Source organism: Catharus ustulatus, chromosome 17, assembly GCF_009819885.2.
Source record: "Catharus ustulatus isolate bCatUst1 chromosome 17, bCatUst1.pri.v2, whole genome shotgun sequence".
NCBI classification, from domain to species: Eukaryota; Metazoa; Chordata; class Aves; order Passeriformes; family Turdidae; genus Catharus; species Catharus ustulatus.
This window is the reverse complement of record NC_046237.1, coordinates 6128677-6151270: the sequence shown is the minus strand read 5'-3', so window position 1 is coordinate 6151270 and position 22594 is coordinate 6128677. Positions and strand designations below refer to the sequence as shown.

The window sequence follows — 22594 nt, the reverse complement described above, 5'->3', positions numbered from 1 at the left end:
TTAAATAAGGAGGCAAACAATGTCTCCAAATTGCTCCTAAGAGTTTGAAGTTAGACTGTGAAGCTCTAATGAAATATAAAGATGTTTTTGGCTCTGTTAATGTTGGCAGCTTCCTTTCTCCTTTGTTACTGGCAGGGAAGAACTTGCCTGACACCAAGAACCTGGGCTGAAAATGAACTGAAGGCTCCTGAAAAAGGGCTGACCACCGTTCTGCTCCATATCTTTTGCTTTATTATAATACTCTTTAAAAGATGACACTGCAGTTCAAGTCCAGAACCACTCTACAGAACAATGAATAGTGTTCACTGAAATTGCCATTCCTGTGAACTTCACAAAAAAACACAGCAGGAGATTTAAAGATACAGTACTCCAGACTGACCAAGTTTCTGCTGGCATGGAAGTGAGAGGGTTCTGCAGCTAGAGGTCACTCAGCCATTAGGATCAAACTCTTAATAATGGCCATAGAAATGTTTCTTGATTTCTGTTTAAATCACTGATTGCTCAAGCCTTTACCTGGGTCACTGAAATTTAGCATTTCAGTCAAAATAAGCTAAGACCTGAAATACTTGTGTAGACTGCTTCTCTCCAAGAGGACCACTGTATCTTTAAATGTATCCTGGATTAAACAAAGGTTTTATCTACATTTGTTAAATTATTGCACAGACCATTACACTGACAAGTACATTATGAACCCATGGAATGTTACAGTCTGGCCTGGAAAATAAAAGCAGCATTATCCTTGAGGTCTCCACCATGAGGGAGAGCTGGCCAAGCACTTCTTGAATTGTACTAATTATTAATAGGTTTCAAGACACAATGAAACACTTTAAAATAATCCCTAACTCCCAGGATTATGTTTGGGAGCTTTCTCCAAGACTTTCACTCTTTTGCAAGTGGCACTTAGTTTGATTTTTTGACATTTTCCTTGTATCAGCCTACCTGCAGGAATCCAGCTACCCTGTATTTTCCAAAGTTGAAGCCATACACAGAAATAAAAGCTTGGGTCACCAGGGGATTTGAACCAGCCATTGCAATGCCCAATTGGTGCAGCAATTTCACCACTGCACATCTCCTGGCAGTTGGCTTGTATGACTTTAAAACTGTGACTCCAGGAGTGGGATGGAGAGCCCTGGTGACCCTGCACAGGCAGAGCCCACGGTGACACCACAGCCCTGCCAAAGCCCAGGCTCACATTCATGGCTGGATCCTCCCTCAGCTCCAGCAGCCTGCACCCAATGCCTCTGCTCCTCATCAGGCCAAAAGGAGGAATTAAAAAATAAAAAGTCTGATTCATAAATACTTGCTCTGCAACTTGATGGGATGCATTTCTTCACAGTGCAAAAACCTTCCAGCCACCTACTCTGGAAAAAAGTAAAATTGAATAAAACAGTGGGTGTGCAAAAAGAAAATGCCCTCGTTTTGTCCTCTCCTCTGGAAGGCATGATCACACATTCAGGCTCAGACAAGTAATTAAAAAAGCCCATTTGGCCACCAAACTGACCAGCTGGCACATTGGTTTTGTGGTTGCAGTTACACCTTCTGCCATTTTATCAGTTTATTTGGAATTTCCAGGAACATCCTTCTGTCAGTTGTAGCCTTTTGTTGCTTCCCCTACAGAGACAACTGTTCTGTCCCTGTCTCCTCAACTGGAGGAAAAATCCTTACCCAAAGCTTCTGCTTGAGCAGGGCTCTGGCTGTTTGATATAAAACATGAAAGTTTCAAAAGCTACAAAAATCAAATCAAAAGAACAAAACAAATGGCTCATGCCAACTGTGGCTGCAAGTGATACATAAATAAACCACTTTTGTCCCAGGCAAGGCTTCCAGATGAGGAGAACATGCACACACACATCAGAGTACCACTGATGGAGTGGACTGAAATAAAGATTCGCCTGCCATGAGCCATTTCAGGAGGTTTATGAAAGAGAAACTGTAATAAACTTGTTCAGGCTGGGCAGCAGCAACATTGACAAGGAGGCAACAGAGGTGTAAGCATAAAAAAAACAAAGTTATGTTTGACATGCAGCTAAGCTGTGACAGTTATACCTGGAACTGGAAAAAAAGTAAAAAAAAATTCATGTTTTAGTCAGGCTGTGACCTGCTGCCCATGGTACCACGAGCAGCATCGCAAACTGAGAGCTCTGGTGCCTTTGGCACTTCCAAAGGGTCTGTGACAGCAGGGACACCTGGGAATGGCTCAGCCTGGAGTAGCACTCGGGCCTGAGCAGCTCTGGGTCCTGCTGCAGAGGCTCAGAGACCACAAGCTTCAAACCATGCTCTCAGGAGAGGCAAGGGGGAAAAAAGAAATCCCAACTCTTGCAGAACAGAGTCAGAGAAGACTGGAAAAATATTCTGTTCATCATCTGAAAGATCCTAGTCATAGAAATACAGATTCAAGCTGTAAATAGAGCTACTTCTACTCAGGTCTTTAAAATATGCTACTTGCAAGGAGATTAATTTTCTTTCCTTTTTAAACTGTTGATATTACTATCTGCTCAAAAACCTCTGTGAGGAGTAAAAGAAGAGGAGTGTTATTTAGGGTAACTGGCACCTTTGGTTAGTTGCTGAACAAATGAACCAGTTTTGAAAAGAAAAGGTTTTTTTAGGTAAGTAATAGGATCTACAGGGTTCACAGCAAGAACTCCATGCTGGACAAGCAGACCAGAGAGAACATCATGATTTGAGTTTTCAAGCGAGCTGATTGTTTTCGTGCTGAGGGTACATTCACAACCCGTCCCCACGATAAAATGGGTACCTGTGATACCTCTGATGTTAAAAGTCACAATTCTTCTCTAGAAGTTATGGCTTGTGTCATGCAAAGTGATTTGTTGGGTCAAAACTGACACATAACTCAATCTCCTGTTCCAGTCCTTCATGCTGACAAAGAGTTTCTCAAGTTTTCAAAATAGTGTTTAACAAGATCCAGGAAGAAAATGTGGAGAAATGTATGACAGAAACAGAGATACAGCTTGACACACTAAAGAACAGTTTGGAAAACATCTGCTTAAATTAAATTTTACTATTAAATCCAGACATCTACTCATGTCAATCTACTCATCTTGAAAGGGGCTTGCTGCCAGGCTCTTTCCTCAATGTTCTTGTATTTTCCACCCATTTCTTCATGCTGGAATCTTCTTTAAAATTTATTTTTTTGCTGCCAGGTTGCCAAACAGATGTCCAGAAGGACATAAGCAGCAGAAAAACTTCATTTTTAACAGCATTAATAAAATACTACACAGGTAGAAGGAAGGAAGAGAAAAAAGAGAATATATAAAATACTCAAATTGGAGCAAGGGCATGGGTGAGGAAGGAAAACACCACAGCTTTGCTTTTCCTTGTAGCAGAGCTGACAGTGCCAACTCAATGCATTGAGTGAGGGGGGCAAATAGAGCCATTCTGAAAATCCCTTGAGAGCACAGGTCAAACCTGTAAGTTTACACAAATAATTATCTAGCTCTAGATTCCTTCTGAATTCTAAAAGGGAAAAATAAGTTTTCAACTACTAAAAAGAAAAATAATAATGTCACAATGTTTAAAAACAACACTCCAATAAAAAATATGTTAAAGACCATCTTGAATTGCCAGACCTCCTGTAGTCAGAGCAATCCATAAGGCATTGGAACTCCATGTATCCAACTGCAGCTTGCCCACCTAATGGCTGTCATTCCAAGTCACACCCTGTCCTTTGTTTGCATTAAACACCCCAAATCTCAAATTAGATGAGGACTGGATGAACACCTATTAACCTACACATGCAAGGTTGTGCCATGGAAGTGTCCTTGCACTGATTTCTTCCCTTTAACATTGGTGTTAAGGAAGTTGCTGTAGCCAGCTCCAATAGTGCAAGGAGAATATACTTATCACTATCCTTAAAAAAGGGAGAGCCACCTTTATGTAAGAAAAGATTCAGATGCTACTTTTTTTTTCCCTATACCGGGGTAGAAGGAAGGAGAATGAATGGGAAGCACAAACAGATCAGAAAGGTCAGCCATGATACTCCAGGTGTGTGTAAAACTCCTCCCCTCCATCAGCCAGCACAGCCTCCCTTTCCCAGCTGTGCACAGCAGAGTTCTAAAAGTCATCCCACGCATTTTTTGTTGCCTTAGAAGGTTTTCTGGTCTTGCTCTCCCCTCCTGTGCTCTCCCAGTTGGTCTCCCAGTTCTCCCAGCTGTCGCTGTTACTGTTCTTGTTGGAGACTGTTCCTGATCCCCACACGTCCCAGCTATCCGAGCTCTTCTTCTCTGTGGAATTGTCCACATAGGTCCAGCTCTCACTGCTTGGAGATTTGTGAGCTTTTGGTGGATCTGAGTTGCCAAAATTCTCCCAGAAGCTTTGATCTGCAGCATTGTTCTGGTAGCCCTCTGCTCCACTGTTCTGGTAGCTGTCTCTCTCAGCTGGTCTTTGGGGGTGGGGAGGAAAGGAAGGTAGAAATTAATTATTTATGCCAAACATAACAGTAAAAATAAATGACCCCAAAGAAAACCATATTTCTACTGCTCTTTGCTTAAAAAAACCCCTTGATTATAAAGGAAGAACTAAATATTGCTCCAAATGATATAAGCTTGTTGTCAAATTCACAGATTTTGTTAAGAGAATGTGCATTTGGAGTAAGTTTGAAACTAAAAAATGTGCACTACTTTATTCTCAGCTTAAAAACAATTATAAACAAAGTTATATTGAATCTCTCCCTATTACATAGAGAAGGACTATCAGCAAAGACAGAATAAGTTCTTAATATTGAAAAATTACCTTTCACTACTATACTGCAGAGAATGCACAGGAGGTAAAATTATGTGTTCAGGGATACAAAGTAAGAACAAGAAATTACCTGTCAGAATTATCATCTGGTTTGCCTGAAAAGAAAGTGGTGACATCTCTCCATCCCTTACTCCCAACTCCCTGTACCTAGAGAAAAAAAAAGACACTCCATTCATTTGGACTGAACCAACAACACTTCTGCCAAGTCCACCAGCAAAAGCCAGAGCAAATGATTCCTCCACATGTTCCCATAAATCAAACATTTAACTCACAGCTCATTCATGTTTTTGATGGGCAGTTCCATGGTGAATATAAAACATTTGACAGCACTGTGCTGCTGGAAGAGGTGGGAAGTAGGTCAGGTTTAGCTTTTTCACCCATTGTTTTAACATCCTTTGAATTCTCTCCTAGACTTCCTTGACAAAAATACTGGAATTAGCCCTTACATAAAATTAAACTTAATGAAAGCACTGATGTTTTATTATTAAAGTAACTTATATTTATATGTCTACTGTTCTACACAGCTACTTTTATTCTTATTTCACTACCCTCACAAAACAGGCCAGAAGTTGAGTCCTAGAACTGGATTAGAAACACAACTTCTGAAGTGACACCATGGAAGGCACAATTCTGAGTTAGAGATAGGGAGGATGAATCCCAGAATTCAGCCTGAGAGTTGCCAGGCTCTACACAGAACAGGCAATACAACTGATTTTATTTTATTTTATTCAAAGAGTACCAAAAGCTGAGACACTGAGCTGTCTATGGGAGAGCTGTGCTGACTTTCCCCAAGCTAGAAGACATGCATTCCTGGGTAAAGCATGCAGTTATCCCAGCAGGTGTGAGGCTGTGCAGGATGTCTGTGCTTGGCAGCCTCAGACAGCACTTACCACGTCCCGAGCACCGAGCGCAGCGGAAGGCAAAGGAGAAAGTGCAGAGCATTAGCAGGTGTTACTGTACCAGTGCAACACAAGCTGTCTCCATATTCCCTCACAGGTTTTCTTTGCTGTTTGTAACCACCCCATGTCCTCATTCAAATTCCTGAGAGGACACCACCATGCCTGTGCAGCTTTAAACACCTCAATGTCAGTGCTGCCCGCTGAAAATTCCACTTTCCAAATTTCTCTATTCAACACAAGCCCAGACCAAAGCTGCACTAGGGTTTTGTATTATTTTTCATAAGAATATGGAGACTGGCTTGATGTCTGGCCTCCTGAAAGCCAGGCAGGCCACCTCATACCTTGCTGGCCAACTGTGATACCCCCGTGGTGACCTCCTCAAATATTTTCCCCTCTTTCACCTATGTGGACCAAAGTATTGGTAATTAGTCAGAAAACAAAGTATTACTGAAACCTTCAGACAAGCTCATTTGTGCTTAACAGTTAAAATGGCAAAAAGCCCAACCCCAAACTGAATCAAAATAGATTTAAGTCAAAACCAAGTTAAGAAAATTATATATAAAGTCAGTTGATCAATAGTGGAGTGAAGCTCAGTCCTTTGAGCTTGTGGGAATTTTCTGTGGCTAAAAACCCAGTCCGAGGAAGGTACCACCCCCAGTTCCCAGTTTGAGGAAGGTATCACCCCCAATTCCCAGTTTGAGGGAGGTACCACCCCCAGTTCCCAGTTTGAGGGAGGTATCATTTAAACACAGTTCACGTATCATTACTGATTATAAAAACACCAGTACAAAAAACATCTGCATGAAACTTTATCAATATATAAATTATCAATATATTCTACTGCATTTAAAGATTTTGTTTGTCAACTTAGCAGACCTCTTTTATTCTCTATATTTTATAGATGCTTATTTAAATATTAAAAGGGCTTTGAATTTTGGTGGAACACAATACAACAAGTACCTTTCCCAACTAAATAAACAGCAGTTGTTCCAAAGCAAGTGACTTTGTATAACCACACAGAGAATACTTATTTCAGAAAGTAACACTTATTAAGAACTAACAGCACAACATCCTAAGGGAAATGGATCTCTCTTTTTTTAACACAGAATGCATAATTTCTCATTTAATTGTCCTATAAAATAAAAATCAGCTCAAGGAAATGCACCCTAAAAATAACCCTGAAAATAATGCATCTAAGCCCTCTGAAATAAGCTGTGGATAATTCTGGGGAATAGAAAACCAATTAGAGTCTTCTCCTGTGGTTTGAAATTCCACGTAAAGAATGGTGAATTAATAAAGGTAATGGAAGAGAAATTAGTCTGCAATATGATTAAAACATTCTCTTCAAATGGCTCAAAGATATTTGAATTAAAATAAAACTGGCAGGTAGGTAAAACACTAGGAACTTAACACTCCAAGGTACAACTACTAATAGATATAAATATATATCTATTTAAACAACTGATTTTTTATCATTTAGGGTGCATTTTCCCCTTGTTCCATCTTCCATTATTGAAAGCATGACATCTATAAAATGGTTTGAACAAGGAAGAATGTGACAGACTCTGGTGGACATGGGGAAGGTAGGTAGAGGGAGTTTATTTACCCTCATTAACATTTCTCTGCTAACAGCCTAACTTTGAGTTGTTTGATGTTTCCCCTTTACAGAAAGGCCCCTGAGACCCTGGGCAGCTGTGGCAGGAGGAATCAACCACTCCCTGTGTGAGTTAAAGCATTTTTCTGCAAGTCATTTACTGGTTCCAAAGTTACCTTTTCCTGTGCGGGTTTGAGAACATTTTCATTTAATGTCTGACCTAACTCTGATGCCTATTTAAAAGCAAAACAAAAACAAAGTCAGTTATATTTTCTTTTTTAAAAAACCCAATAAAAACCACAGCCAACACCTTCTGCAGGCTCATGTCTCAGCAGTATCTCCAAAAAACACAAGAAGCCTTGAGCTTTGATTCATACAAGCAGAATGAGCTGAAAAGCACACACAGCAAAGTGCTGCAGGAGACATTAAAAGACAATAAATTAAAATCAGATGCACATGGCAATAGATGCCCAGAGCCCAAGCAAAGTCTGACCTTGCACTGGAAGCAGAAGCAATGGTGCAACCAGCAACAGTTTTGAGGATGGGCCCCTTGCTAATGCCTGCAGCTGCATATTTGGTAGAACTGTCCTCATCCCCCTTGATTTTTCTAATTAAATTACTAATTTTACTAATTAAATTACTCATAGAATTAGATCTTTTTGGCTGATTTTCCCATAATTTCTCTGTCTTGTAATGCTCCAATCATCATGTGTTACTAAGAACCCAAGTGTTTCTGTGCAATACACAAGAGCCAAAGCTGGGACAAAAGACTTTTGTTATTTTCTTTAAAGCTCCAGGTTTGCAGGGAGAGGAAACAATGAACTTCAGAAATCTGTGGCAACTTAGAACAACATGTACAAGGATATTGTACTTCAGAGACAGTTTACAAAAATGTAAGCCTGCAGTCTAAGTCACAAAATTACTTTCCTAAGGCAATGCTGACAAGGACAGCAGGTTTAGAAGAGTTTGAAATAATTCCTTGCCCATAATAAGCCTTTGACAGATTGAAACTTTCTTCAGAACTGCTATACCATACTGAGTGCCTCAGAATGATCCTGGTTCATCCAAAAGGACCAATATGCCAGGCAATTAAATTTAATTTCCTAAGGGTTCATATTTCATTACTACCATTGGTCAGGGTGTGAGCCTTCACTCATGTTCTTCCTGGGAATGGAGAACCCTAAACATCTCTCCTCCACAGACTCCCAGGTGTCTAAAAGGTTTTCCCTCAGCCACAGCATTCCCAGGATCTCCCCTTTTCCCAGCCATCATCTCCGCTACTTCTACTCCTTACAGGTAAAAATTCTTTGAGAAGCAAAGGCAAAAGGAAATCCCACTTTCACCTAGTGAGAAACATGAATGCAAATCACAAAGGGCTAGTCACCTTTGCAAGTGAGGCTACAAGGTGTTTAAGAAAACCAAGAAAGGGGTGTTCACCATTGAAAAACCCTCTGGAGTCTACTGAACCCAGCAAACTGTTAATGTTTTATTAGAAAGTGTAACACACCCAGACTAACAGTTCATGTGTCCAAATGGAGCCACTGCTAAAATGAAGAAGAATTCTTACCTGATCTCTCTTACTCAACTACATAATTTTGTAAATGTGGAGTGGAAAGGTTTGGGTACAACTGCATTTTCATCTAAATCACTTCATCTGTCCTGCCTATTGCTGAATTTAGGACAGCACTCTAACCACCATTACAAACATTTCATTCAAGAGTCTGCCTTCCAGCTACACCCAGCTGTTGGCACATTCCTGGGGCAGACATGCAAACAGAAATCCTGAAACCATCAGAGCATGGACAGCAGCACAGTCAATTTTCAGACAGTGCACAGTTTGGGTATCTCTATCCAACTTCACAAAGTTTAAGTAGGTTTGAAGAAATGTTACCATACAAAACACACAACATTATTCTAAACAGGTTGGACGTCAGGCAGAAAAAGAAAAGACAGCTGAGGAGCAAATGCACATATTCAGCACGAACAGACAAGGAGTCCATGCACAAGAACAGATGGGAGGGTGTTACCGGCTCTGGCTGCTGCTTGTAGCCCCAAAACTTTACCCAGAGAGCAAAAGAGAAAAGAGCAAGGAAGGTAGAAGCAGCTTTTAGCAAAAAATTGGCAGCATTTTTTCAGGCAAGTTAAGTAGCATTAACCTTTTCCAACTTTTAACATCTACTGACAAGACAAACAGCGAAATGTGTTTGGTCACTGGGCCCCAAATGCACTTTTAACCAATGTAGTGCATAAAAAATGTGTTAAATCTGCTCAGCAAAAGGTCAGAAGTTTCAGGAACAAAATTTAACCTTCAGTAACACAGCTCAGACTCTACAGCACCACGTTGCTGTGCTCCTTGTCAGTAGATGTGATGAACTTTTACACTTAATATTATATTTATTAATAATACTGAACAAAGAGCAGCTTCTAAAAGGAAAACTGCCAGAGGGAGCGACGAGGACGACCTGTAGAAAACTTAATTTTTCTTAAGCCAAGCAGTAAATACTTTAAAACTTTGAAGTAGGAAGTTTGGGTGCTTTAACAAGACATTTTTGTTGCAAACATGCCCAAGTTTGGCCATTTGAAGGATTAATATCCCAATGCACAGACCTGTCTGAACACCAGCACCTGCAGAAGCACACTGGGTTTGAGCAATACTTTCTATGCCTATCAGAAAACAAATCAGGCTAATGCTGCAAATACCCAAGTTATAATTCATTTAAAACTCCTGAACCATCTATAAATATCTGCATGTCACTCAGAACATTTTTACATTTGAAACTTTTCCTTGCAGACATATCTTGCTTATGTCAGAGTTGTGTGTAATCATGCCTGTCTCTTTTAACCCCAGTTTGATAAATGAAATCCTTCTCATTGCTACTTTTTAAAATACACACAAGCTGATTTATCAATAATACTGAGCAGTTCACATTTGTAACATCTTATTTGGCTTTAGCTGTGGGAAGATGGCTTGTAATGCATTGTATCTACTTCAGCTAGACCACATTTAAGATTCACAGAAGTAAAACAGGGCTATGTAAAGTTTGCAAGCTCTGCAGCCTCTCCAATACATCCAACAGGAACAGCAGAGTATCCCTGTTTATCTCTTGCTTAATTGGATCACTGCAGCTGATTGGAATTCCCATGGAATTCAAAGCTAGAACTAAACACTACTTGTGCACCATGAAGGAAAAGCACACTGGTCTGCTGATGATCAAATCTGAGTCAATTGGTGCAGACAAACACATGGCACTTAAAGACAATTAGATGAGTAAGAGCTAAATCCATAATCACCTTTTGACTTGCTTGAGATCCAAATCTGGTAGCCTGTGAAGAGAAGCAAATGCATGCAGGTTTATCTGGAATAAATCCTTTGATTTTTAAAGACATACATTTAGAAATTCTGCATGATCCTCTCCAAGGTAATCTGGCAGAATTTCACAGTGAAAATAGAATACCCATATCACCATCTCTGGCAATCCACTGCTAACTAAACCACATTTTATTTACTTACACCCTCTTTAGCAGCTGAGGCAATTTTGCTTGCTCCAGTTGTAAAACTGCTCCATCCCTTTAAAGAAAGCAAGAATGTCATGAGCTACATGTGAATAATAATAGCAAATAACCAAGTTGTCATTAAAACAGATTAGCTTAAGTCAAAATGCTCTAATACAGCTTGTCCTGTAGTCATAAGAACTACCTGCTACTGAGAGAATAACCAGAGCCTCTCATTTAACTGAAATATAGTGATGAACTTCCAGTATTTGTGTGAATTTTCAAGCGTGGGGAAAAATCAACCCATGCAGTGGAAGGCAAATTGCTTTCCTCAGCAGGATGAAGACCCATGCCAGGAAGTCAGGCTCCCAGAAATACAGGACTTCAGAGCACACTGCAGTGTGTGTCTGTGCTCACATGAGGGCATTCCAGCCAGGACATGCAGGGAGATCCTGGGCTCAGAGAATGGCTCACAGGAACAGTGTTCTCCTTGGCTCTCTTAGCTCATTGCAATACACTGCAGATGTGCTCTCTAATCTGAACTCTCTGGCCTCACAGCTGTGAGATACCTAGAAAACATTTAGCTGATCTATACCAAGCAGCCTGTGGGATCACCTGGAATATGGTGATCCACCTGTTCAAAGGCTTAGGCATTACCTTTCTCTGGTAAGTTCTAGGGACATTATTATTTATTTTTAAATAAACAGTGGAACCTGGTGGGAGTATTTAGGCCAGTGAGGCTCTACAGAGGGCCAGTAACCTTGGTAGGATACCTTACTGTATTTCCAAATGACTCCAAACCCCAAATATTTTTCAGCACTGTGACTTTGCAGCCTATCAAAGCACCAGTATGGCCCTGACAGCCTCCAACTTTATTCCCATTTTATTTCAACAATGCATCTTTCACCATCTCTACTTGAATCATGACAACTGTTCAGCCATATGCTGTTATCTCTTCACACCCTGTCACAAGTATTTCAAATGTTTTCATCACTGCTCAGGGCTTCTGGCACCCACATACACACACATTTCAGTTGTTTTCCTCTGAACATCCCTATTATGGTTAACAGATTTAGAGCTATTCCCTACAGGTAATTACATTTTTTTCCTTCAGCCCTGTTTATTATTATTTCTTAATCCATTGCTATATCCTCACTTATTTCTATGAAGTGATACCAGACATAATTCTTAAGTTCTGCTCAAGTTTCTCCATTTCTCTTTTTAAAGTTCACCAGTATCTTCTGCACTCTTTGAGAATACAACCAATACTCTGCATCTCTCCATATCCAACTGCAGTCTTTAGTTTCTCTTCTCCTTTCATGTTCTCCCATAAGAGGGGCTAAACCAGAAGAAAATAGTAATTCAGAAAGCTCCAAGCAATTCCTTACCGAGTACAATGAGGACATGGCATTATTCAGGAAGTCATCCTCTTTTTTGGGAGGGTTTACTGTGTTCCCAAAGCCCACATAGCGATTCTCTTGGCCACTGCCACTGGAAAAGGAATAAACAGTACCTGTGTCAGCATGCAGCCATTAAAAACATCAAGCAAGAACTGAAAAGCCAGGAAAAATGCCAGTTGCTTTTGCACCTGGAAAAGAAAGTCCTGTAGCACCCAGCACACAAAATACAAAACTACTCACTTCAAACACCAAGGATCCACTGAGGAATCCTAGCACAATACAATTTCCTCTGTGAATTCTAATGTGGTCATAATGATTCTCCAGGTTTAACAGATCACTGATATCAAAAAGCTGAGTAAATCCTAATAAAGTGATACATGAAAATGAGAAAAGGAATTAAAGAAGCTTTATAAATGCCTCTGTGTAACTCAAATGACTGTAAGGTACAACATACAATCAGAATTCCCACTGTGGTTTGGAACCCACAACAATAATACTTGGAGTTAAAAATTTTTTCTTCAATGCTTCAAACATTTTGTTATGCTAGAGAGAGAGGCACTCAGAAAAATCAGTAAATATTGCATTACCCTTGGTAGGAGCTGACATCATCATTTAACCAGTCTTCAAAAGCCTTGTCAGAAGAGGCAGCTGCAGCCTGAGATTGTCCAGCAGAACTGAAATAAAACATTGAAGAATCAAAGCCATGTTAAGCAAAATCCACTAGCTCAGCAATGCAGCTTGATGTATACACCATAATAAAAGTTAAAAATTGATTATTTATTTCATCTATCAAGAAGGGAACTCTAATGCCACCACTAAAAGGCATGAAGCTCTTGTTCCTTTGATTTACAACTGCTTTTGCAGTTAACTTGGATCTTTAGTGCACAGAGTAACAAACACTACATACAAAAGCAGAACAAGAGAACTGCTGTGGTACAGAGCTTTGATACTGCCCTGGTAATTAGCACCAGAAGGGAAAAGTCTGTTTCTTTTTCCCTGGCATCCAATCCAGGCTGGCACCACACCACAGTTAAGGTGAGGATGTTACACACCACCTGTGAGTGACACAAATGTGTAACTTCAGGTGCATCACAAGTCAGGATAAAACAAGCATGGCTTGTGCCCTGCTCTCACTCACTTCCCTCTGCCATGGTTTAAAGTTCAGGTGCAGGGGGTGGGAATTATTACAAAAGCAGTCCTGTTACCTCACACTGCATAACTTCAGCTTGTTCAGACACCAGCACCAGCAGGGTAAACCCAGCAGAGATTAAACCAGCAGGTTTGAGGCTGTGTCTGTACCTGATGCTGTATCAGTACCAACACTAGGTGAGCAGGGCACGTACCGGTGAGCAGAAGACAGAGCCATTTTAGGCTGAGGTGGGGTCCAGTTCCTGGCAGGAGAAGTTTCAATGGACCACTCCTTGCCTTCAGCTACTGTAGCCACCTACAAGAGCCAGAACAGTCAAGAATGCCCAGTCAGAGATTTGATACAAGTTATAAACTAGTTCTGTAACATGAGGACAAGTCATTTTTCCAATCTGCTGCTGGATCAATTAACTTTTTTTCACAAGAAACCAATTTTTTTTTCTGACTCCCAGACTGTGATGTTGAATTGAACACTGGTTTTATTTTAGGCAACTGATAGAGAAAATGAGACAATTTCCTCAAAGAGGAAGGTTTGGTTTGAAGAGGAAAGACTGGATTAATGAAGAGATGTAAGCACTAATCACAGAGAAATGGAGGAACAGAACTATATTATTGCTGTATGCCACTACATACACCAAAGATTTATCAGAAATTACTTTGGATAGAACTGTACAGCTGAAGTAGAGAACTGCAGTGAACTGAGGACTGAGACAGCTCCACTGACTGAAGAGCTGCAATGAACTGCAGCACTGAAAAATCAGAACTACCTCAGCTAAATGCAGAAATGAAAATTTCAATAGAGAACTCTTACAAGACTTGGGAAGAAGCACTCTAAAACCTTTAAGGTCCCAAGGGGCAGTCCTGGACTGTCAACTCAAAGGTACCAGACCACTGGGATACCCTTGGGCTACATGAGTTACCCAAAATAAGGAAGTTAGTCCAGAAAAGCTCCTGCCTGCCCAAGACACTCTTTTCTAACCCCACCTTATCTCCCTGGCAGGACAACATTCCTTTTCTCTTCTGCTGAATACTTCAGCCATGAACTCATTCAGGTTTACATTAACTTTTCCAGGATTTCACTCTCTCACATTTAACCTTTTCAGGAACCACTGCAGAGCTTCAAAAAACTGCTTACAAAACCTTTCAAAACCAAGTGCTTACAAACCACTTTTGATATTTTCAGATCAAAGGGGTGAGGACACACCTGACACTGAGCTCACCTGGTCTCTAAAAAGAGCTGCAGCTTTGCTGTTGTACTTCTCCTGCATTGTCCAGCATGGATCATAATCATCTTGAGATTCCAAGAACTGTCGGAATTTGCTGTTGCCTCCAGCCTTCATTTTCTCCAGCTCAATATCCTTCCACTTGTCCATGGTTACAGAACGCACAAAACTGAAAAGCAGGTTTAAAAGAATAAAATTTAGAACACAGCTTGTTATAATTTTCTGCTGTATCAACAGTGACCAAAAAAAAAAAGTTTATTAGAGCCTATCTCAAAAGTTGAGAGTATAAACATGTTGGAGAACACTCTCCAAGTACAGAAAGACAGATCATGATAAGAAGGTGGGCAGATCCTCACTGAAATAAGCCAAAATCATGTCATTATTGGCATTTAAAAGAGACAGTCAACAGAAGGCAAGTGACTGAAAAAGCAGCTTCCTTCAAAGTCCAGAAATTAATCTAGCCCACTATGTAACAGAAACTTTTCCCATACTTCACTCTGCAATTTTCTTTTTGTCTATTTATCATGCATTTTACAGTTGGACTCGATGATCTTAGAGGTCTTTTCCAACCACAGCAATTCTATGATTCTATGTCCTCATGTCAGAAATTTCATCTTTTCTTCCATGCCACAAACAGAACAGTTCCAAATGCTCCTTTCCTATACAACTTCTACTCACTAATGAGCTCCAAATCACCCCTGCAAAAGCAAAGAATGCACTCCTGAATGGCCTGCTTGCTTTGGTGATTTCCCTCCTGGACTTTCTCTCCTTTGCTCATTGGAGTGACTGTTCCCTGCTTTAGCTCTATTCCATACACACTGTGAGTCTCCAGCACCCAAAACAGTTCTTATTCCATAGATTCCCATCCCAGCTGAGCATGGCTGTTGGAAAACAACAAAAGCTATCATTTATATTACAAAGACAAAAGAAATCTCCAAACAGAATAAAGCTGTTTTTTCAGACTAGTTTTATACCCAGCTAGTTACAGAAAAGGCACAGAGAGCAAAGCCCACTTTGCAGAGGAGCATGAAGCCAAACTGCCAGTGAAATATTGGATTTGAGACATTCTATACATTCCAAACCAACAGGTGCTGCTCACAGCCATAATGAACCCTGAGTCCAAGGTCTGCTGGAAAGGCTGACCTGAGGTGAACTCCCAAGCCTCGGTGTTTTCCTGAGCACTCCAGACAGATCCAAATTCCATAGGTCACACTCACCCACTGGGGGTTAAATGCACCACATTCAAAACAGACCTGTGAGAATAAAAAAAACCAGTTATCTCTGCAATCTGCCATCACTGTCCATGGGAAGTTTTCATAGCTCAAAAAGGCAAATCATGAAAACATCACACATTGAAAATCATTTCAGAAGGAAGGGTTCTTCATGTTTGGAAACACCTTCCCTGACATCATAAACTTCCTCCAGGTATTTATTTATGCTGCTTGGATTATAAAAATTAGTGCACCAACTACCAAAAACCAGTGAGAAAATACAGACAAGCAAATGGAAATTACTATGCAAAGAATTCATTTTGATTTCATTTTCATTGCCTTGAAAGAAAGTAACCAAATTGAATTCTTGAGGTTTCCTTGGCAAAATAAAAATGCAATATTTAAAGTTTGGATCATTTCTCAGTCATATTACAGTTTGGCAGTAAATGGTAGCAGATCTAAACAGAATTTTTTCTTTAGAAATAGCTTTATTGCTCATACAGTGCAATAACTTCAGTTTTATGATCAGATTCACCACTCCGGATTTAATGCATTGATATAAATAAAACTGAATCTTTCCATGGACTATCACCTTTAAATATAAGTTATGCCCCAGACACCACTTGTTGAAAAGGGGTTCCAGAATTACTAGAACTGAAATACTTGTGCCAAATATGCAGCAATGTATTGTAATGTATACATGAGATATCCAAATTTCTATGTTAGCATTAGTGAGCCACAGCACAAGGACATCAGCAGCTGTAGCAGATCCCAGTGTACATCTGGAGTAGGTAAAAAGCAAATTCAATTCTACAAAACTGCTGTAAAGATCATAATTTTCTCACATTGTTCTCATCTTGTGCTCTGACTTCCTTGAGGACTTTCCTTGTTCTTGGACTTGCCATGATTCTGCAAAAGGAGAAGAAGAAAAAAACTAAGTCATGATCACGGATTTGATTTTGGTAGGATGCTCAGTACCTCACAAGCACAGCTCTGTGACAAAGAGCCTGGAATCTAAACCACTGACTCACAGCCAGCTGCAGAGGAAAATCAGAACACCAAAACCTTATTTTTCCATCTACTTTGCACTTTTGGGAGAATTTATTCATCTTAACTCCATCAGTGGAAAGGTGCAATTCAGTCATGGCTGAAAAGTGGGCGTGGGGTGACAAACACAGGAATTCTTCTGTGTCACAAGTGGTATCAGAACAGATTCTACTGGTTCCTGTCCCAGACCTATTCACTACCCTTCCTGAAATCATAACATCCATGATTTCACAGGATCACATGCACACAACTCATCAGACCTACACAAAAAATAGCAGGAACTCTTACACTTCAGAGTGCAGAACGTATTGTTAAGAGTCCCTTACAAGATGATACAAGAACTTGTAATTTTCCAGAAATATTGAGGTTGTTTGTCAACTGAATTCTAAAGAAATTAAGGCAATTATTGGGACCTTTTACACAAAATAGAATTATAATTCAACAGGCACATCTCGCTGGCAGACCACATCATCTCACTCTAATTTTTATGAGGCAGAAAACAGCAGGGAGCAGTGTCAAGCTATGGATAAAATTCACATTAAGACAAAAAATGTGATTTTCATACAGTACATACACACTTTGGGAAAAAACCCAAAATACACAAAGCACTCATGATTTGAAGAACTATAGTGTAGGGAGCAGCATAAGGTTGCAATTTAGATAAAAAATAAATTCCTACTACCAACTAATAGCATCATATTTAAATTAACCTTAAATAAATAACATCTGTTCTCCTTTTTACTTCCTCTCCATCTTATCATTTCTACTCCAGAAAACAAACTTGTAGGATGTAATAAAAGACAGAAGTCACCAAGCTGACTAGAAACAACACCAGCTACTAAATGTCAAGCTTACTGGCCACTCAAGACAAAGCACAGAACAGCAAGTTGATATTTCCAACAACTGGTGTGAGAGGCAAAAACACCTTTATGCAACTCTCTGACACTGGTTCACTGTGCTATTTGACTAAATAATCAAAAGTCCTTAGAACATCAATAAAATTGACTATCTCACATCAATTTTAGAAGGTAAATGATTAAATGTTACAACTGCCACAGCCCAAGGGGATGGAGGGAGGATGTATCTTTAATAAATAAAGGAAGGGTGCTTAAAAAAGTAAAATGCTACAGGTAAGGAAACACTGCATTTGTATGACTGACATCAATGCAGAAATCTCTAAAGCAACAATAACAGTTGTGTGCATCACCAGCTAAGATAACATGACTCAGAAAGGAGAAAACTCAGTTTTGTACCTACGTGTGGTTGTAGCATAACTCACTGCCTTTTATCTAAAGCTTTTTTTTTATTATTCCTCTGGAAACATCTTGTTGACAAATGCCTTAATTCTGTGGAATTTAAGGGGCAGTGTTTTCAATGATGTTGAGAATGTGCCACCTTTTCAGCCTTAATTACTTTGTATTAGACAAAACCAGGTAATTGTGATAAAAGTGTTTCAGACTGAAAAGGTTACTGCAAGTAGTGGTGAATAAAATCTTCCTGTCCTCCTGCATTAAAAAAAGAACTGAGCACAGTTATTTTTATCAATAATCTGGTAAGAACTGTGTAACTTTCAGAACAGGAGAATGAAAGTGTGGCAAACAAACCCTCATACCATGAAACACACCTTTTCCAATAGCATTTCAATTTCCTGAACTTACTCATGCACATGTGAGCAGGGAGGGAGATAGCACTACATGCATTTGCTTGTCCTAAATAACAACCATAAACACATTTACATGACTCCCAGTCCACATCTTCGATTCCACATTTGTCCCTGGTGAGATAATGGAGAATTCTTCCTCTGCAGTACAGAAATTAAGTAAATAACTCAGCAGGACAGACTTTGGGCTCTCCTCATTATTGTTACTTCATCTTTGCATGTCAACACCTCTTCCCCAGGAATGAGCTTCCCCAGCATCTTTCCTGTACATTACTGAGTGTCCAAGGCTCCTCTCTTTGGCTGGACATTCAATCCTCTTACCCCTGCCCTTCTTTTACCATTTTTCCTCCTTTTTCACAGGTTTTCAATTAGAATAACCAACAGAGGCAGTCTACATGCAGAGGTCTTCCAGCCTCAATGGCAGACAAGAACTGCTGGAGCTGAACAGGGAAGCCTCTTCCTTCCCACTCCAACTCTGCACTTGCCAGGAATTGTCTACAAAGCAGAAAATTCCACCCATCCTCCAACAACCAATATCCAGCTCCCTCCAGTGTTTATACAAGAGTTTCAGATCTCAGCTCCAAGGTGACAGAGGAAGCAATTGCTTTTGGTTCTGCCATAACTACGTTTTTTTAAAACAAAAACTGAAAGACTTTGGCCAACTGCAGTCTGAACATGCACCCATTCCACAGGCACCAAGCTCCCTGCCCAAAGCACCACGTCTGTGTGGTGGGAAGGCAGATTCATCCACACCATGACAACCAAGAAAAGGAGGAGGTACCTAAAGGCACCAGCTTTTCACCTTGTCCTCCTCCACCAAAGCATTTGGAAATAAAGGACAAAGTAAAAATGTCATGTTCTAAGCGTTCTAATATATAATTTCTTCAGAGGTGCCTAGTTTACTTTGAATAATTTTCCCACAAAGTTTTAAGGGTTCCAATTATCATTGATTACCACCAAAAAGCTGAGCTCTGGTAGCTGACTGATACAACCACTGTGCTGTTTAAGTTTCATGGCTAAACACTGAAGAAAGAAACCACCTTAAGGAAATAGACATTGTTTTGATCTAATATAAACAGACAAGCAGCGAAGAAGATGTTCAGTTTCGGAGTAAGTTTCCATTCAATATAAATATTTTTTACAAGGGTTCCAAAGTGGAAAGAGACAGCTTCACACAGATCAATCTCACACTCTTTCCCCAACAATCTGCTCCCAGAGCAAAAACTAGATGCACACCTTATGAAATCTTTAGTTTGCTAAGCAAGCAAAAAGGGGAAATAATACATAGTGGGACTTTGCTCCTCTGATTCAGAAGCAAATGCAGAGCCAACCTGCAAAGGGCTCTGCAATTCAGCACACGAGGAGTCAGCGGCTGACGTGGCCTGGTGACTTCATGGTCCTGAAGGCTCCCTGTGAATCCCACCAGTGCAAAAAGGCCACAGAGGCTGAAGAAACCTCTGGAACCACACACTGCGCCCATCTCCATGGAGCTGGCACGGCTCTCCTTCACAAATACATCAAAGACCAGGGCACGGTTTTACAGCGGCGCAGTTTCACACTCACCCGCCTCACCCAGCGCCCGGCAGGGCCGACACAAGGGCGATTCCTTCAGGAACACCTGCGGTACCCGGATCCCAGCGGCGTCCTGCAGCCTCCCTCAGAACATGGCCGGGTTCCGCCGAGCCCTCCGGCCTCTGCTTTCTAGGCAAGGAAAGAACGCAGAAACAGCTGAAGCGGCGGGCAGGGAGATGCCCCTGCCCACCACGCCAGCCTGGCACCCGCACCTCGCCCGCCCTCGGCACCGTCCTGTGTGACAGGCGGGGGCCGGGCCCGAGCGCCGCCAGCTCAGCGCTGGGCTGGGCTGCGGGGCACGGGCACCGCGAGCCCCGGCACGGGGAGCACGGGGACGCACCACGACCCTGAGCACCACTGCTGGCCCTGGTCCCGGTCCTGATCCCGGTCCTGATCCAATCCCAATCCAATCCCAGTCCCGGTCCCGGTCCCGGCCGCGGCCCGGTCCCGCCCGGCGCCGCCGACGTTGCAGGCGCGAGGCATTGTGGGCGCGCGGCTTAACCCGCTCCGAGCCGGGCCGGGCCGGGCGAGGAGCCCCCAGAGATCCGATTGTATCCCGCTCCCCCTGCTCCAGAGAAGAGTTTCAGGCATTTGTTTCAACCGGGCAAAGCTGAAATAAAGATTTAAAGCGAATCTTGCGCGCGCGCTGCTCTCGGTGCGGCTCCATGCTGCAAAAAAGACCCCCGGGGTTTATCACTGTCTGTGCGGGTGAATTGTATGGAATTACGTGTTTTTTCCTCACACATTTATTAATGTGAAGGTTTTCAGCTGATGTCCATGTTGTCCCAGACTGGGAATAGCAGATTGGTTGGACCCCCAGGCCTCCCCCAGCTTCACAGCTGGAGCACTGGGATGGCCTGGGCACCCCAGTCAATATATTTAAATATATATATTTAAAGCTACCAAGCGGCATCCAAAGGAGGCCACAAGGATGAGGAAGGGTCTGGGGAAAGCCATTAGAGAGCAGCTGAGGGTCCTTGGCTTGTTCAGCCTGAAGGAGACAGAGGGGAGACATCATCGAGGTCTGGGCTTCCTCATGGGAGCAGCTCCCGTCTCTGCTCTCTGGTGACAGGACACAAGGGAATGGCTGAAAATGGCTCGGGGAAGTTTAGGTTGGATGTTACAAAGAGGTTCTGTTGGATATTACAAAGAGGTTCTTCCCCCAGAGGGTGCTTGGGCACTGAACAGGCTCTCCAGGGAATGGTTATGGCCCCAAGGCCGCCAGAGCTACAGGAGCTTCTGGACAATGCTCTCAAGGATGCACTGAGTGAGATTTTGGTGTTTTGTGTGTAGGAAAACCCCAAAAAGTCCGAGTTGGACGTGATTCTTATGTGTCTCTTCCAATTCAGGATGTCTCCAGAGATCCTCCCAAAGGTGAGGGTGGATTGGATGGGAAGAACACCCAGAGTTGCTTTGTGGTGTTTGGAAGCACGGGCGAGCACATTTATGCTATCGCTAACTTCTTTTTAATCATCAGCTGTAGGCACAGGGCAATGATTTAGTGTTTACATCTGAATCCCACAGAGACAATACGCTGCTCATTTCAGTGCAACTCCTAGTCTGGCCTCTGTACTTAATAAGTAGGCTATTATCTGACTATCAGCGCACGGGAGATTAACAGGAGCCATTTTCATTACCATTAATGGTGGCTACACAGATAATGCCCTCACGTCAATGAAAGATAATGGGCCCTTAAGTGTGCATGTGTAAGGCCGACAGAGGAAGGGGTATGAAATATAAAGCAAACTCGGCTTAAATAATTTGCTTTTCCAGTTAAGAAGAAAGTAATCTCTTCTCATAAGCACCATCATTTTCTGGTAAACGTGAACCGACAGGTAATGAGGTTCCCATTACACAAATGCTGTGTTACAGGGTCTAATGAGCATATTAATCTTTGTTTTTCCATATAATTGGTAGATAATCCAGGGATATGTGTTGGCTCTGCAGTGGTTCTGGGTGAATGTGTGTGCTCACAGCCTGAGCCAGGAGTCATCCTCAACCCCAGACACACAGTGAGCAGAAAAGAATCACCTACATGAGGGCTGCAGTAGGAATGAAGGGATGCCACAAACATTTGTCTTTCTCAGCAAGCAAATAAATGTGTGCCATTCCCTGGCAAGGCCAGTTTGCACCGTTCCTGGAATTTGGGATGGGTGCATAACTCTCTCCCCATCTCTGCAATGTGTGGCAAATGTCTATTCTGAGATAATAGATAATGCCAAGAAGAAACATTTGCAAAGGCAGCCAGCACTGCCTCCCCTACTTGTTCCCTTTATCTGCTTCTGAACTGTTTCTAGCCTGAAACTAAATGACAAATATTTTTAGCACAATTGCCATTGTTATAATTGTTATGCCCAATGTCAAGAACATATGAAACATGATGATAAGGAACAAATTACAGCATAAAATAATACAAGGCAGGCACAGTATCCTTGAGCTGTTTTCCATGTTGAGATTTTCCAGATAGAAATAATTTTGCTTGGCTTCAAAAGGACAATATGCAAACATGTAAAGGTCAGTCTGATTTGAGAGCACAGCAAACTGCTAGAGCCAAATTCTGCAGAGATTTCATGAGTAAGTTCACCATAATTG

General features: G+C 41.5%; 1 protein-coding gene across 7 annotated transcripts; it reads right to left on the bottom strand.

The window, feature by feature from the left end:
* Window positions 1-211: 211 nt before the first annotated feature.
* Window positions 212-20466, bottom strand: ARFGAP1 (ADP ribosylation factor GTPase activating protein 1). Of its 7 annotated transcripts, XM_033074877.2 has the most exons (15): window positions 20343-20466; window positions 19994-20131; window positions 16569-16632; window positions 15656-15765; window positions 14510-14681; window positions 13487-13587; window positions 12731-12817; window positions 12132-12234; window positions 10763-10819; window positions 10543-10575; window positions 9279-9308; window positions 7428-7484; window positions 5999-6058; window positions 4829-4905; window positions 212-4399 (listed from the first exon to the last, which is right to left on the bottom strand). In XM_033074877.2, the coding sequence occupies exons 3-15, from the start codon at window positions 16626-16628 to the stop codon at window positions 4072-4074; spliced, it is 1275 nt and encodes a 424-aa protein (XP_032930768.1). In that variant the 5' UTR covers window positions 16629-16632; window positions 19994-20131; window positions 20343-20466; the 3' UTR covers window positions 212-4071. The 7 variants fall into 7 exon arrangements, with proteins under 7 accessions (XP_032930768.1, XP_032930770.1, XP_032930769.1 ...); XM_033074879.2 differs by lacking the exon at window positions 5999-6058 and having other exon boundaries at window positions 4829-4899; XM_033074878.2 differs by lacking the exon at window positions 9279-9308.
* Window positions 20467-22594: the final 2128 nt, after the last annotated feature.

What these genes read in the sequence shown, in the direction of transcription:
- ARFGAP1 (XM_033074877.2), bottom strand. Translation starts at nt 16,628, where the DNA reads ATGGCAAGTCCAAGAACAAGGAAAGTCCTCAAGGAAGTCAGAGCACAA. An exon ending in CAGCTCTTTTTAGAGACCAG is followed by an intron (nt 13,588 to 14,509) that starts GTGAGCTCAGTG and finishes TGGCTCTTGTAG; the next exon opens with GTGGCTACAGTAGCTGAAGG. An exon ending in TCAAACCCGCACAGGAAAAG is followed by an intron (nt 6,059 to 7,427) that starts GTAACTTTGGAA and finishes TGGTCCACATAG; the next exon opens with GTGAAAGAGGGGAAAATATT.